Source organism: Myotis myotis, unplaced genomic scaffold, assembly GCF_014108235.1.
Source record: "Myotis myotis isolate mMyoMyo1 unplaced genomic scaffold, mMyoMyo1.p scaffold_m19_p_32, whole genome shotgun sequence".
NCBI classification, from domain to species: domain Eukaryota; kingdom Metazoa; phylum Chordata; class Mammalia; order Chiroptera; family Vespertilionidae; genus Myotis; species Myotis myotis.
Window position 1 is genome coordinate 2,498,165 of NW_023416338.1, and position 13,770 is coordinate 2,511,934.

General features: G+C 53.3%; 1 protein-coding gene across 2 annotated transcripts in view; it reads right to left on the bottom strand.

Annotated features, from left to right (window-relative positions):
- CPAMD8 (C3 and PZP like alpha-2-macroglobulin domain containing 8) overlaps positions 1–13,770 on the bottom strand; it is a 65,894-nt gene that overhangs the window by 36,950 nt on the left and 15,174 nt on the right. For both annotated transcript variants that reach the window (XR_004966674.1, XM_036302680.1), the window contains exons 8-14: positions 13,164–13,277; positions 10,703–10,787; positions 9,556–9,664; positions 6,623–6,850; positions 4,892–5,062; positions 1,561–1,689; positions 190–373 (exon numbers count right to left, since the gene is read on the bottom strand). Coding sequence is in view for 1 of the 2 variants with exons in the window: in XM_036302680.1 (XP_036158573.1) it covers positions 190–373; positions 1,561–1,689; positions 4,892–5,062; positions 6,623–6,850; positions 9,556–9,664; positions 10,703–10,787; positions 13,164–13,277 (1,020 nt within the window). In the remaining variant the exon portion in view is untranslated. The remainder of the gene's footprint in view (positions 1–189; positions 374–1,560; positions 1,690–4,891; positions 5,063–6,622; positions 6,851–9,555; positions 9,665–10,702; positions 10,788–13,163; positions 13,278–13,770) is intronic.

Sequence of the window (13,770 nt, forward strand, 5' to 3'; positions counted from 1 at the left end):
TCTCCACCTGGAGCAGCTGGCCACTCTGCCATCCTGGCCCCAGCCCCATCTCACTAGGGACACATGCCCTCCGCCCTGAGGCAGGCTTGCCTCTTGGCGGTGTCTGGTTACCCCTTCTCTCCGGGGCACCTGTCCCTGTCTCCACGGCCGAGAAGGAGGAACGGGACCTCCAGCCTGCAGCCAGCTCACCTGTCTCTGAAAGGTGTGTTAAGCGAATCGGCTTCTCCAGGGCTGCCCGCCTACTTCTCTGCTGGGTGACGTGGGCAGGCTGCTGGCCGGAGAGCACGATGTTGCCCCGTGCAGCCACCTCGTAGTGCAGGGTGAGATTGCAGGCACATGTGGACGTCACGGAAAAACGGGCTTCTTCCCCGACCTGCGGGAAACAGACGGCATGGCTGGCCCTGCTGCTACCCACAGCCTGGCACCAACGCCACGGCCCACCCTGGGAGACGGCCACCTTGGGGCGACAAGGGGGCTGGGAAAGCTAAGGGAGGAGTGCTGGCCTTAGGGCAGGTCACCCGTGTCCAGTCCTGGCTGTGGCCATGTCCGCCTGGCAGCCTCACTGCTGCGCTACAAACAGGGCTCTCGTGTACTGAAATGCCATCCTGGGAGCTCTCCATGAGGCGTCGGGTGGTAAAGATTTAACTCGGTCCAAAGAGAGGGCTGGCCTTTGCCCTCAGCTCCTAACAGGGGATCTCCAAGCCCTTGAGGTGTCCTGCCGAATACGTGTCTTTGTTGACCTACGGTCTTGGGCCACACCAGCTTCACCTCTGGAGGGGCTGGGACTGAGGCCAGCCATGCAGTGGCCAGCTGTGTCTATGAAACTGACCCCCCATAAAAACTCTGGATGCTGAGGCTCAGATGAGCGTCTGGTGGGCAGGACACCAGGCATGTGGTCATACATTTTTGCTGGGAACATAACAGTCTGTGACTCTGTGGGGAGAGGACGATGGAAGCTCACCTTCAGGATGTTCCTGGACCCTGCCTCTTTCTGGGCTGATTTTTTAAAAATATTTTTTATTGATTTTTTTATAGAGAGGAAGGGAGAGGGATAGAGAGTTAGAAACATTGATCAGCTGCCTCCTGCACACCCCCTAACTGAGGATGTGCCCGCAACCAAGGTACATGCCCTTGGCCAGAATCAAACCAAGGACCCTTCAGTCCTCAGGCTGACGCTCTATCCACTGAGCCAAACCGGTTAGGGCTGGGCTGGTTTTAATCTATATCTTTCACTGTAATAAACCATAACTGTGAGCGTAACAGCTGGGAGTGAGCCTGTGAACTCCTCCTTGAAATTGAAAAACCTGAGGATAATCTGGGGACCCCCCAAACTCTGCAGTTGCTGTCAGGAGAGAGGGAGTCTTGGGGCATCTCCCTAAGTGAGCAGGTGCCAGTGCTGGCAGTGGGGTGGCCCTTCTCATCGCACATAGGCATTCGATCCGAGGAAAACCCCATCGCTGGAGGGATGGGGGCTCCAACACCGGCATCAGCACTGGCCCTGCGGGGGCGTGTGCAGGCCCCTGGAGGCACGGGAACAAGCCCCCCGGAAGGAAGCCTTACCTGCAGGGGGCGGGCGGGCGGCTGCAGCTGCAGGTAGCACTGGCTTGGGGAGTACCAGCTGCTGAGAGACAGGTAGCTGGGCAGGTACTGGGTCCCCACAGGCTTTCCATTGAGTGCCGTCACCTTGGCCTGAGGAGGAGAGGGTGCTTGGTCAAGGCCTGGGTGGCTGGAGTAGGAAGGGAATCTTGGGGATGCATGTGCCTGTCCAGCCATGTAGCAAGACCCTCTCAGGCTCCAATTTTCCTTTGGGGAACCCCCTCCCCGATTCTCAGTCAATGGCATTTAGTGTGGCTAGCCTGTTCTTCCCAGCTCTGTAGGAAACACGTGTCCAAGACTGGCCACAGGGTGTTGGGGGTTGGCAAGGGAGGAACAGGTTGCCCACTTGGCCACTGGGTGACAGTTCCACCACCTATTAGGGAACGCCGCCCCTCCCAGGCTCGCCAGCAGCCAGGTGGCTTCTAAAGGGAATCAACTGCATGGGAAGTGAGCACCGGGGAGAGGGCAGCGAGGGGAGGCCCCTTGTGCGGACAGCATCCCAGGGGCTCTGGACCCGCCCCGCCTGCAGCTCACGGCCCTTCTCCTGCCTGCCCAGGTCCCGGTGGCTACACCACTATTGCTCCTCGAGGGCTGGCACCTTTACTGGATGCTAAAAGAATGTGGCTAACACAAGGGAACCTCAGAGGGGGCAGTTTAAGACCTATGTGTGGTGCAATATACAGATCTTGTAACACAGAACCCTATATGTTCATGTTGATCAATGTCACTCCAATCAATTTGATAAAAATGAAAATACTCATGTGTGATAAAGAATAAAGACGTCGGCAGCTTCGGTCCCGCTCCTGGGAGGTAGCCCCCAGCCCCCTGGAACGTCCCGAGTGCTGTGAGCTCGTTGTTCATGGAGGGCCCTGATAACATTTGCTAACGAGACGACTCGGATGGGAACAGCCACACCAGAAAGACCAACCATGTGGTTAGAGGGTTGGGGATCTGAGCCACGTGACCTCAGCCTGACCTCCAGGGAGGGGAGGTAGCGGGAGACTTTGTTGAGTCTTAGGGCCCATGATTCAATCAGTGGCACCTACATCATGAGACCCCAACAAAATCCGTGGACACCAAAGCATAAGTGAACGCCCCTGGTTGGCTGTTCTTTGTGTCTGTCATTCCATGTGGGTGAGCCAGGGTCCCGACTCCATGGCGATGGCACAAGAAGCTTCAAATTTGGGACCCTCCCCGCTCTCGCCCTATGATCTCTCTCTTTACTTTATCCTAACTTGTATTATCTATAATAATAAAAGTGTAATATGCTAATTGGACCAGACGACCTTCCGGACGAAGCCGGGGCTGCAAGGGAAGCCTGGGTCCCGGGTGCCTGCCAATGGCCATAGGGAAGCCGGTGGCGGCAGCAGCCTGGGGAAGGAAGGCCTACTCTTGCACAAATTTCATGCATCGGGCCTTTAGTTCTATTACAATAAAACTGTAATGGCCAAAGGTACGAACTTCCAGTTACAAACTAAATAAGTCCTAGGGATGTAATGTGTATCATGAGGACTATAGTTAACAACTGTGTATTATATATTTAAAAGTTGCTGAGAAAGTAGATCTTACAAGTTCTTCTCACAAGAAAAAAAATTAAAAGTGTGTGTGGTGATGGATGTTAGCTAGACTTACTGTAGTGGTCATTTCATAATGTGTACGTATATTGAATCACTGTTATATATCAGAAACTAATATAATGTTATATGTCAATTATATCTCAATAAAAATAATTAGATAGTGTTTAAAATTGGTTCTGCTTAAAAAAAAAAAGAAAGAAAGACTTTTTCCTAAGCAGTATTTGGTAATAGAATAGAGTATCCTTCCAGTAAAGTAACATTTTTGGGAAAAGCTAATTTTTTTTATTAGTCCTAAGCTGAGGATAATTTTTTCCATTGATTTTTAGAGAAAGTGGGAGGGAGGCGGGAGGGAGAGACGGAGAGAAAGAGAGAAACATCAATGTGAGAGAGATACATCTATTGGTTGCCTCCTGTATGCGCCTTGACCCAGGCCGGGGATCGAACCTGCAACCAAGGCACATGCCCCTGATCAGGAATCGAACCAGTGACCCTTCAGTGTGCGGGCCAATGCTTTCACCACTGAGCATACCGGCCATGGGGAAAAAGCTAATTTTAAATATATACTAGTAGCTATGAGAGAAAATTATTTGGCTAATTCTGCTATCTGAATCATTTGGGGGCTTTGCAGCTACTTACTTGCTAAAGGACTAATGGAAATAAAGGAATGTCTTTCAATTATTAAAAATTAAAAAACAGCCCTGGCCGGTGTTTCTCAGTGGTTAGAGCGTTGGCCAGTGCACCAAGGGTCATGAGTTCGATTCCTGGTCAGGGATATGTACCTGGGTTGCAGGTTCAATCCCTATCTAGCCCTGGTCAGGGTGTGTGCAGGAGGCAACCAATTGATGTGTCTTTCCCACCACCTCTCTCTCTCTCTCTCTCTCCCCCCCCCCCCCCCCCCCTTTTCTCCCTTAAACTCTGTCTAAAAACCAATGGAAAAAATATCCTCAGGTGAGGATTAACAAGTAAATAAACAAACAAACAAGCTTGTAGTTGTCCGATAGTGGGCAGCAGGAACAGCCAGTTGGTAAAAAGTGTGAGTGACCTGGAGACCCCCAAGCTTGTGTCTTTAGTGATTTAAAATCTTTAAGGATGTGTTGGCCTCAGGGGACACAAGTGTCTTCAACTCCCACCTACATATTTATTCTCAGCTACCCCCTGTCCTCACCATCCCAGTGTCATGGGGTCGTCACAGAGCCGGGACCCCCTCTTCCATCTCTCCTGCTCTTCCCCCCTCTACCCATCGGACACCAAGTCCTACTGATTCTACCTCAACAGCTCAGGCTTGGTGCCCTCTCATCATCATTTCTCATGTGCCCACCTGGGGTGCCCCCGCCACCTCCCACTATGGGCACTGGAGCAGCTGCTGGGGGTTAAAATTCAAATCACTCTGTCCCCTGACACTACCTTCTGGGTAAGTCCCAAGCATCCCTGGGAGGTGGGGGTTAGCCCCGTTGGCTCCCTCCTCCATATCTTTCTGAAATGGCTCAGCCTGGCTGGGTACTTGCAGGACCCAATTGCACTATGGTGGTCCTCTGGGCTTCTGCATATATTGTTTCGCCTCCCAGAAGCAGCCTCTCGCCTCGCCCTGGGACAGCCGAGTTATCTGTTCCCACACTGGGTTCCCCCATCAGACTGAACTCCCTCGGGGCAGAGGGCATGCCAGGCCCACTGAGTCCATGCCTGCTGGCTGAATGACAAGGGTCCGGGGACTCACCCACCTCCAGCCACACATGCTGGGCGGATGTGGGGATGGAGGGGATTTCAAACGCCACCAGCCCTCCCCGGGATACGGATTCCGTGGTGTAGATGTTGTCCTTTGGGGTCAGCTCCGCCCTGATCTGGACCGTCACCCCATCGGCCGGGCTGCCATCTGGGTAGGTCAGCTCCACCTGGAAGGGGTCACCAAAGAGTCAATGTTGTTTAGGTGTTAGGGCGGCAACACTCCCCAAAATGATCTAGACTTGGCCTGATTCCCATGGGAACCCCAGCCAGCTTCTCTGCAGAAATAGACAAGCTGATATTAAAATTCACAAGGAATTGCAGGAGGCTCCAAGTAGCCAAAGCAACCCTGATAAAGAACAAAGGAGAACCCTAACCGGTTTGGCTCAGTGGATAGCGCGTTGGCCTGTGGACTGAAGGGTCCCAGGTTTGATTCCTGGGCATGTACCTTCATTGCGGGCACATCCCCAGTATGGGGTGTGCAGGAGGCAGCTGATTGATGTTTCTCTCTCATCGATGTTTCTAACTCTCTATCCCTCTCCCTTCCTCTCTGTAAAAAAATCAATAAAATATATATTTTTTAAAAAAGAACAAAGGAGAACTCACACACTGCAATCAAGTCACTACAAAGCTATACTAATCCCGCGAGTGGTGGTATTGGCCTGAGGATAGACATGGAGACCAAGGGGGACAGAGCTGAGCGTCTAGAAATGAGGCCACATATCTACTACGACCAAAGGATCTTCGACAAGGGTGCCAAGACCATTCAGGGAGGAGAGGTATCGTTTCTTCAACAAACGGTGCTGGGACCACTGGCTCCCCACGTGCAAAAGAATAAAGTGGGACCCCTCCCTCCCATCCTACATAAAAGGTAACTCAAAGTGGATCCCAGACCGAAATGTAAGAGCTAAAACGACAAAAAGCTCAGAAGCAAACAGGGAAAAAACCTCACGGCCTTGGACTTGGCAAAGCAGACACAAGATGCAATCAGCACGTGCCAGCCGTTGGCCTCATGCCATGTTGGAGTACCAACAGGGCGGGCACTGCTGGGACCGGTCCTCGTGACTCCCCGACTTCACTTGTGCAAGAGGGCAGAACATGTGACGAGAATGAGGGGCTCAGGAGACATGCATGTTGTGACAGAAACATGGCCAGGGGCCCGGAGCAGCCCTGGAGCAGCCCTTCGGCTGGGCAGGGCTTTGGTGCTGGGGTGACAGGAGCTTCGGCCTGTGTGATCCCCATGAACAGCTCTGTTCCCTAACCCAGACGGGGAGCAACCTCCCAGCTGTACGTGAAATGTTCCCCTTTTCCTGAATGGACACCCCAGCCCCTTCTGCATGCATGTTCTGGCCATGCAAGTGGTACTTCGGCTTCTCCTCCAGCCGGGACCCTGCAATCAAGGGGCACAGGAGCCGTGTCTCCATGCATGGGACATGGAGGCAGAGATCCTGACACAGAGAGAGAAGGGCGGTCCCAACGCCGAGCAAGAGGGGGACACAGTGTGAGGACAGACCACCACGATCCTGTGGGTGACTCCGGAAGGCAAGAGGGCACAGGGGTACGGGTGGTGGGTAGAGAAAGGGGTCAGGGACAGGCCAGGTGACATCAGGCCCTGCTGGCTTTGCTGCCCCCGCTGCAATTGGTTTTTCGGTGGCTCTCAGGCAGGAGCGGGAGTGGAGGCAGGGCAGGGCCTGTGACCTCGGACGGCCCCTGCTGGCCCCAGCGCTTACCATCCCCATGTAGGACAGACCCGGCTTGAACTGCTTCCTGGTGGCCTTGGAGTAGCGGATGTCCACCAGCTGCTTCTGGACGGGGGTGGAATCGTCAAAGGCCACCTGCTGGCTCCCATCCGTGGTGGTCACCGCGGCCCAGATGCTGACTGTGCCCCGGAAGTGCTCGGGGATGTCCGTCGGGATCACGTCCCTCACGCAGATGTGAAAGTCCTGGGAGCCGTGAATCTGGAGGCAGGAGACAGGCAGGCTGTGCTCGCTTGGGGCTGGAGTGGCTTCGAGGGAGGACTTGCAAGCACACATCTCAGGTATAGGGCTCTCCGGCCACCTGTAGGGCCAGGGGACGCTCGGCGACACACGCAGTCTATGCTGTGGGCACTGCGTGGGGATGGATCCCTGCTGGGTATGCAGCTGTCCCTGTTCGCTCTGCTGGGCAGAAGGTGAGGCAGTGCCCCTCCAGCCGGACGGCAGGGCAGGGATCCGAACCTGGCCAGCCCCCCTCTGGTGCACTCACTGCCCTCCTGCTCCCGGAGCACAGAACTGCCCCCAGTCAACCCTCGTCTTAGGAACCACCAGGGCCTGGCCGATGCACATCCAGAAACATCTGTGGAGTTAATTACTCAGTAATGAGAGAATTAAGGAGGCCACCAGCCAGCAGCCTCCAGGGAGAACAAAGGGGACAGAGAGAAGCTTTGGGTGGGGGTGGGGACCATGATCATAGTGCAGTTGAGGCCGGTGCCGACAGGGTTCAGGGTGGGGGACCCCACGAAGGCACGGGCTCTCCAGGATGTGTGTGGAGGGACACACTCACAAACATACAGGACAATAAACACCAGATTATAAAACTTGACGTGCCCAGGAATGGGAAATCTTGCAGTCACTGTGGAAAAACAGTCTGGGATTTCTCAAATGGCGAAACACAGAGTCACCGTTGAGAGAGGGAACAGACAAACAGACCTCGGCCAGGTCGTGTAGGGCTGTGATGGCGAACCTGTTGAGCTCGGCGTGTCAGCATTTTGAAAAACCCTAACTTAACTCTGGTGCCGTGTCACATATAGAAATTTTTTTATATTTGCAACCATAGTAAAACAAAGATGTATATTTTTGATATTTATTTTATATATTTAAATGCCATTTAACAAAGAAAAATCAACCAAAAAAATGAGTTGGCGTGTCACCTCTGACACACGTGTCATAGGTTCGCCATCACTGGTGTAGGAAGAAGAACACTGACCCAGTTGGCAGTCACCAGCCCAGGAAGCCAGCCCCTCCTTTCCAGGTCAGACTTCTTGCGTGAAGTCAGACCCCGCTCTCTAGCAACCAAACAACAACAGTGGGCCCCCAACGGCCAGGACTTTCTTAATAACTGACAATTTCCCTGATTTTTGCCCCCACTTGCAACTCAGGACCAATTGGAGAAAACGTGTCCCTAACCCATCGTATTGGATGCCCACTTCTCAGTAGCTGCCCTCAGCTTCTCTGGGCCACCAGCCTCTACTGGGGCACACCTGACGCCCCCTTCTCTTTTTCACATCTCCCCCTGCTGCTGAGTCTCTGCCAAACGCCACTGATGGCTGATTCCCTTGCCACAGCAGACTTTGTCCTTATTTAGGTGGCTTTCATTTAATTCCACAACCACTCGACCCAGGAATGCCACACCCAAGATAAATGAAACATCCCCCACACAAAACCTTGTAAATGAATGCCCAGAGCAGCACTGGCCACAGTCACCAAAAAGTGGAAACAACCCAAAGTCCATCTGCGAATGAATGAGTCAATGCACTGTGGCCCATCCGTACTGTGGAATATTACCCAGCCGTTAAACAGGAGCGAAGCACCAACACGCTGCAGCATGGGTGACCGCTGAAAAAGCGATGCGAATGAGAGAATGCAGACACAAAAGGCCACAGAGTCTATCACCCCATTTATATGAAACAGGCAAATTCACAGACACAGGAAGTGTAGTCATGGTTGCCAGGGGCTGGAGAGGGACAGGAATTCACTGTAAAAGGACATGAGAAATTTCGGAGGCCCTAGCTGGTTTGGCTCAGTGGATAGAGCATCGGCCTGCAGACTGCAGGATCCTAGGTTCGATTCCAGTCGCGGGCACATGCCTGGCTTGCGGGCTTGATCCCCAGTGGGGGATGTGCAGGAGGCAGCCGATCAATGATTCTCTCTCATCTTTGATGTTTCTATCTCTCTCTCCCTCTCCCTTCCTCTCTGAAATCAATAAAAAAAAAATATACTAAAAAAAGAAAAAGAAATTTGGGAGGCTTGGTGGAACTATTCTAAAACTAGACACTGGTGATGGGTGCATAACTCTGTGATTATACTAAAAACCACTGAACCGTACACTATGTGGGTATTTGAATTGTGTGGTACATGAATCATACCTTAATAAAACTGTGTTTTTTTTTTAAATTTACATACAATATCCCAGGAAGAAACAACATCAAAATATCAATAATGGTTGTGTCAGACTGTTGGAGAACAAGTTATGGTTATTTTCTTCCTTTTTAAGAATGTTCTAGCCGAAACCGGTTTGGCTCAGTGGATAGAGCGTCGGCCTGCGGACGGAAGGGTCCCAGGTTCGATTCCGGTCAAGGGCATGTACCTGGGTTGCGGGCACATCCCCAGTGGGTGATGTGCAGGAGGCAGCTGATCGATGTTTCTCTCCCATCGATGTTTCTAACTATCTATCTCTCTCCCTTCCTCTCTGTAAAAAATCAATAAAATATATTACAAAAAAAAAAAAAAAAAAGAATGTTCTAAAGTCTCCATGTTCAGCCCACAAGAATTTTATCTTTGGGGAAATCCCCACTGAATACTGTTTTAGAAATTCAAATAAAATGTATGACAGTAGAGCGGAAGCCGAGGGCAGACGCTGTGGGAAGGGACCCACTGGGCGGACAGCATGAGGTGCTGCTCCTCACCTTCATGGTTCTGAGGACGGGACACCCTATCTCCTGGCTGTAGTACCCCACGCCATTCACGGTCATGTTGATTGTTAAGGTTCCGGAGACGGGCTTCCCAAAGGTATACCTGGAACAAAGGGACAAGGGTAGCTGATGTCACAAGCAGCAGGTGGTCACTAGTACAGCAGCTGGACGAGGGTGGAGGTGTCCAAGGCGACCTAGTGGCTATTAGCGGGAAGTGCTCAAGGATGTGTGCCAAGATCCTGTCCTTCACATAGGGATGCTTCCCCACCCTGCAGCCCAACCTTCCAGCCCTTCCTGCCGCCCTGAGTCAGGACAGATAACCTCAGGGCCCCGCAGTCCTCGGTACCAAGCCTCATGTTGGACAGAAAAAGAGACCGAGAGTCAGAGAGGAACCCTGGGCCAGGATGTGTGAGACAAGCCCTGAGCTTGGTGACACCACTGGAGCACGAGGAGGCCTGGTTCTAAGTGCCCTTACGAGCTCAGCTGTGAACTAGGGGCTTGACTTCTCTGAGCTCCCGCTTCCCCACCCCGAGATTGGGAATAAAACTACCACCTCAGGGATGTTGGTGGAATTTAAATGCATGTATGGCATGCCCGATGCAGAGGGGACACCTGCTTACCAGGGCAAGGAGCAAAATGGGAGACTGTAGTGAAAAAAAATGCCAGGCACTTCAACTATATTCTAAACTGGAAAACGTGTGTGTGTCCAGCACATCCTTGGATTTTAACACACACACCGGCCAGAGAGCAGCCTGAGCCAGGCCACCACCTCCAGCAGGCGGCAGGGCTGGGGCCGGACTAGGGGCCTCAAAGGAGCCCCAGAAAGGGACGTGTCTCTTGATGACCCTGGTCAGCCCTGCACTTCGGCCTGGGTCAAAGGCCTGGCCACTAATGGGGCAGCCCCCGCTAGAAATCCCTCTCAGGTCAGCCCACAGCTGTGGGGCTGCCGATGGGGAGGGGGAGCAGAAGCCTTTGGGGGAAGAGACACACCTGGGGAGTGCTACGCCCAAGGGGGAGGGGTCCAGTTTGGGGCAGGGTGCCTCTTAGGGGAGAGGTATGTTCCAAAGGGGAGGAGCAGGCCCACGGGGGAGGGGCGTCCCACAGGAGGAGGGCATGCCTGTGGGGGGACCCCCCTTCTCACCTGGCCTGCACGGTGCCAGTCTCGCAGGCGTCCACATCCCGAATGTAGCGGGGTGGGTCAATAAGGAGCTCAAACTTGGGCAGCACTGAAGGGAGAGAGCAGAGAGGAGGGAAGCAGGTGGCCCCACCCCCGGGCGGGGCTTCAGAGGGATGACGGCCGCCACTGCACACTTACACTGTCAGAGCCCATGCCACCCTGTGCTGGGCACTGGCAGCTCTCTGGGGATTTGCCGGCCACATCCATTTCCTATCTCTGGGGGACCGGCACCCCGTTTCTCTCAGGGGTCCACATGCCTTGAGTACAGCGAATCCCACCCCATTCCAGGGGTGTGCGAGTGGCTCCTGGACCAACTAGGGGGCGTCCTGAGGTGCTTGTGACGGAAAGGAGCCTCTTTTGACCCTATGACTCAGCCCTGGGAGCATCTAGCCCCCGGGGCACCCTGTGCAGCTCACAACTCCGGGAGGAGGGACCCATACGGGGGAGCAGCAGAGGAAACTCGGCCCCACCCGCTTGTTACATGAGCCGATAAATTCCTTTTCTTTTGCCCTGGCTGGTGTGCTCAGTGGTTAGAGTGTCGGCCCAGGCACCGAAGAGTTGCAGGTTCAATTCCCAGTCAAGGGCACACACCTGGGCTGCAGGTTCAATCCCCAGTCAAGGGCACACACCTGGGCTGCAGGTTCAATCCCCAGTCAAGGGCACACACCTGGGCTGCAGGTTCAATCCCCAGTCAAGGGCACACACCTGGGTTGCAGGTTCGATCCCCGCCCTGGGCATGCAGGGCATGTGAGGGAGGCAACCAATTAATGTCTCTCTCACATCAATGTTTCTCTTTTTCTCTCTCTCTCCCTCCCTCCGCCCTTCCACTCCCTCTAAAAATCAATGGAAAAAAATACCCTCTGGTGAGGTTTCACAAAAATAAAAATAAAATAAACTCCTTTTCCATTGCTTCCTGAATATTCACTGGGCTTCTGTTGCTTACAACCCACACCCTGACCTACGGCTTTTCCTCCCAGGATCTTCCTTTCATTAAAAAATATGTTGATATTGGTGTTAGAGAGAGAGGAAGAGGGAGGGACAGAGAGAGAGAAACATCGATGAGAGACATCCATCAGCTGCCTTCTGCACGCCCCTCACTGGGGACTGAGCCTGCAACCCGGGCATGTGCCCTGATCAGGAATGGAACCAGGGACCTCTTGGTTCATGGATCAATGCTCAACCATTGAGCCACACCAGCTGGACCAAGATCTTCCTCTTAAAAGGAGAAGCCCTTGACCACGTAGGGGAGATGTTAGCACAGAAGCAGAGTAACTGGCTCTGGCAGGTTCGCTCCCTAGCTCTTGTCACTTGAGCACTTTCCTTAATGGCTCTCTCAGCCTCAGTTTCCCCATCTGTAAAATGGAGATGCCTCACGGGGTCAGAACAAAGATAAAATAACAAGAGGGAAAGAAGGACTTAAAAGGGAAGGAAATTCTGACACATGCTACAACATGGATGGGCTTGAGGACGTGCTGAGAGAAAGAGCTAGGCACCACCGGACAAATACAGTGTGATCCCAGGTACGCAAGGTCCCTAGAGGCGTCAGATTCATGGGGACAGGAAGTAGATGGGGGTGCCAGGCGCTGGTGAGGGGAAGAAGGGAGTTAGTGTTTAATGGGGCAGAGTTTCAGTCTGGGAAGATGAAAAAGTTCTGGTGATGGATGGTGGTGATGTTTGCACAACAATGCGAAGTACTTAATGCCACTGAATTGTCCATTAGAAATGGTTAAGGTGGTAATTTTACGTTACTTACATTTTACCACCCTTTTTTAGAAAAGACATAACAGCCTGGCCAGTGTTGCTCGGTGGTTGAGCTTCGGACCCAGGCGCCAAGAGGTCGCTGGTTCGATTACCGATCAGGGCACATGCCCAGGTTGCAGGCTCGATCCCCAGGAAGGGGGATACAGGAGGCAGCCGATGGATGGATATTTCTCTCATTGATGTTTCTATCTCTTTCTCCCTTCTCCCTCTCCCTCCCCCCTCTCTAAAAATAAATAAAAACATATTTTTAAAAAAGAAAAGAGCCAGAACCGGTTCGGCTCAGTGGATGGAGCGTCAGCCTGCGGACTCAAGGGTCCTGGGTTCGATTCCGGTCAGGGGCATGTACCTTGGTTGCAGGCACATCCCCAGTTGGGGGCATGCAGGAGGCGGCTGATCAGTGTCTCTCTCTCATCGATGTTTCTAACTTTCTATCCCTCTCCCTTCCTCTCTGTAGAAAATCAATAAAACATATTAAAAAATAAATTAATTAATTAATAAATTAAAGAAAAAACATGACAAAGGCCAGCCTTCCACACTGTGCCTGGCCGTCCCGATCCTCGACGCCTGGGGCTCCTGCCATTCGCCCCCTCCGCATCTGTGTCATCCCTGGGTCGGTGGTTTCTCCCAGATCTGAAGGTCTAGGATCCCGGGTTCCCCCACTTACCATACTTCTGGACTTCAAAGGACTTGTTGTACACGTGGCCTTGCATTTCAACAAAAATGAACCATTCTCCCAGCACCGGCTGGTCGGACAACGGGAAGGTCAAGTTGGTGATGCCTGTGTCAAGAGAGACACCCCGAATCCTGGGGCAAGTGCGTGTGCAGGGAGCTGACTGGGCCCTGCGTCCAGCAGTGGTGAGGTCAAGGTAGAGGCGCTCTGGGGACCCTGTGCCTCCCCCTACCCCAAGCAGCCCCTGGGGAAGCCAGAGGGGGTCTGAGGCTGGGGGGAGGGGGTCCCAGCAGAATATTCACCCCTGCAGGCTCAGGAAGAGTGGGCGTGGGAGGGGCCAAAGGCTGCGCAGGGGCTTGGAGGCATGACTCCACGCAAACGCCGTGGCCGTGTGCCTGCTGGAGGCCCCACACTCCACGTCTGGCTCAGAGGCACATGGAGCCCGGAAGCCCCCCGAGCAGGACGCCAGGTCTGTCACGTGTGTGCATTTCCCGGCTGAGGTGGCACAGCTTTCCTCAGCCCCCACCCCCCAAATGCCACCTATCGCCTCCCCTTTCTCGGGGCTCTACCTCCCTTAGGGTCAGAGCTAGAAGGGAGAGAT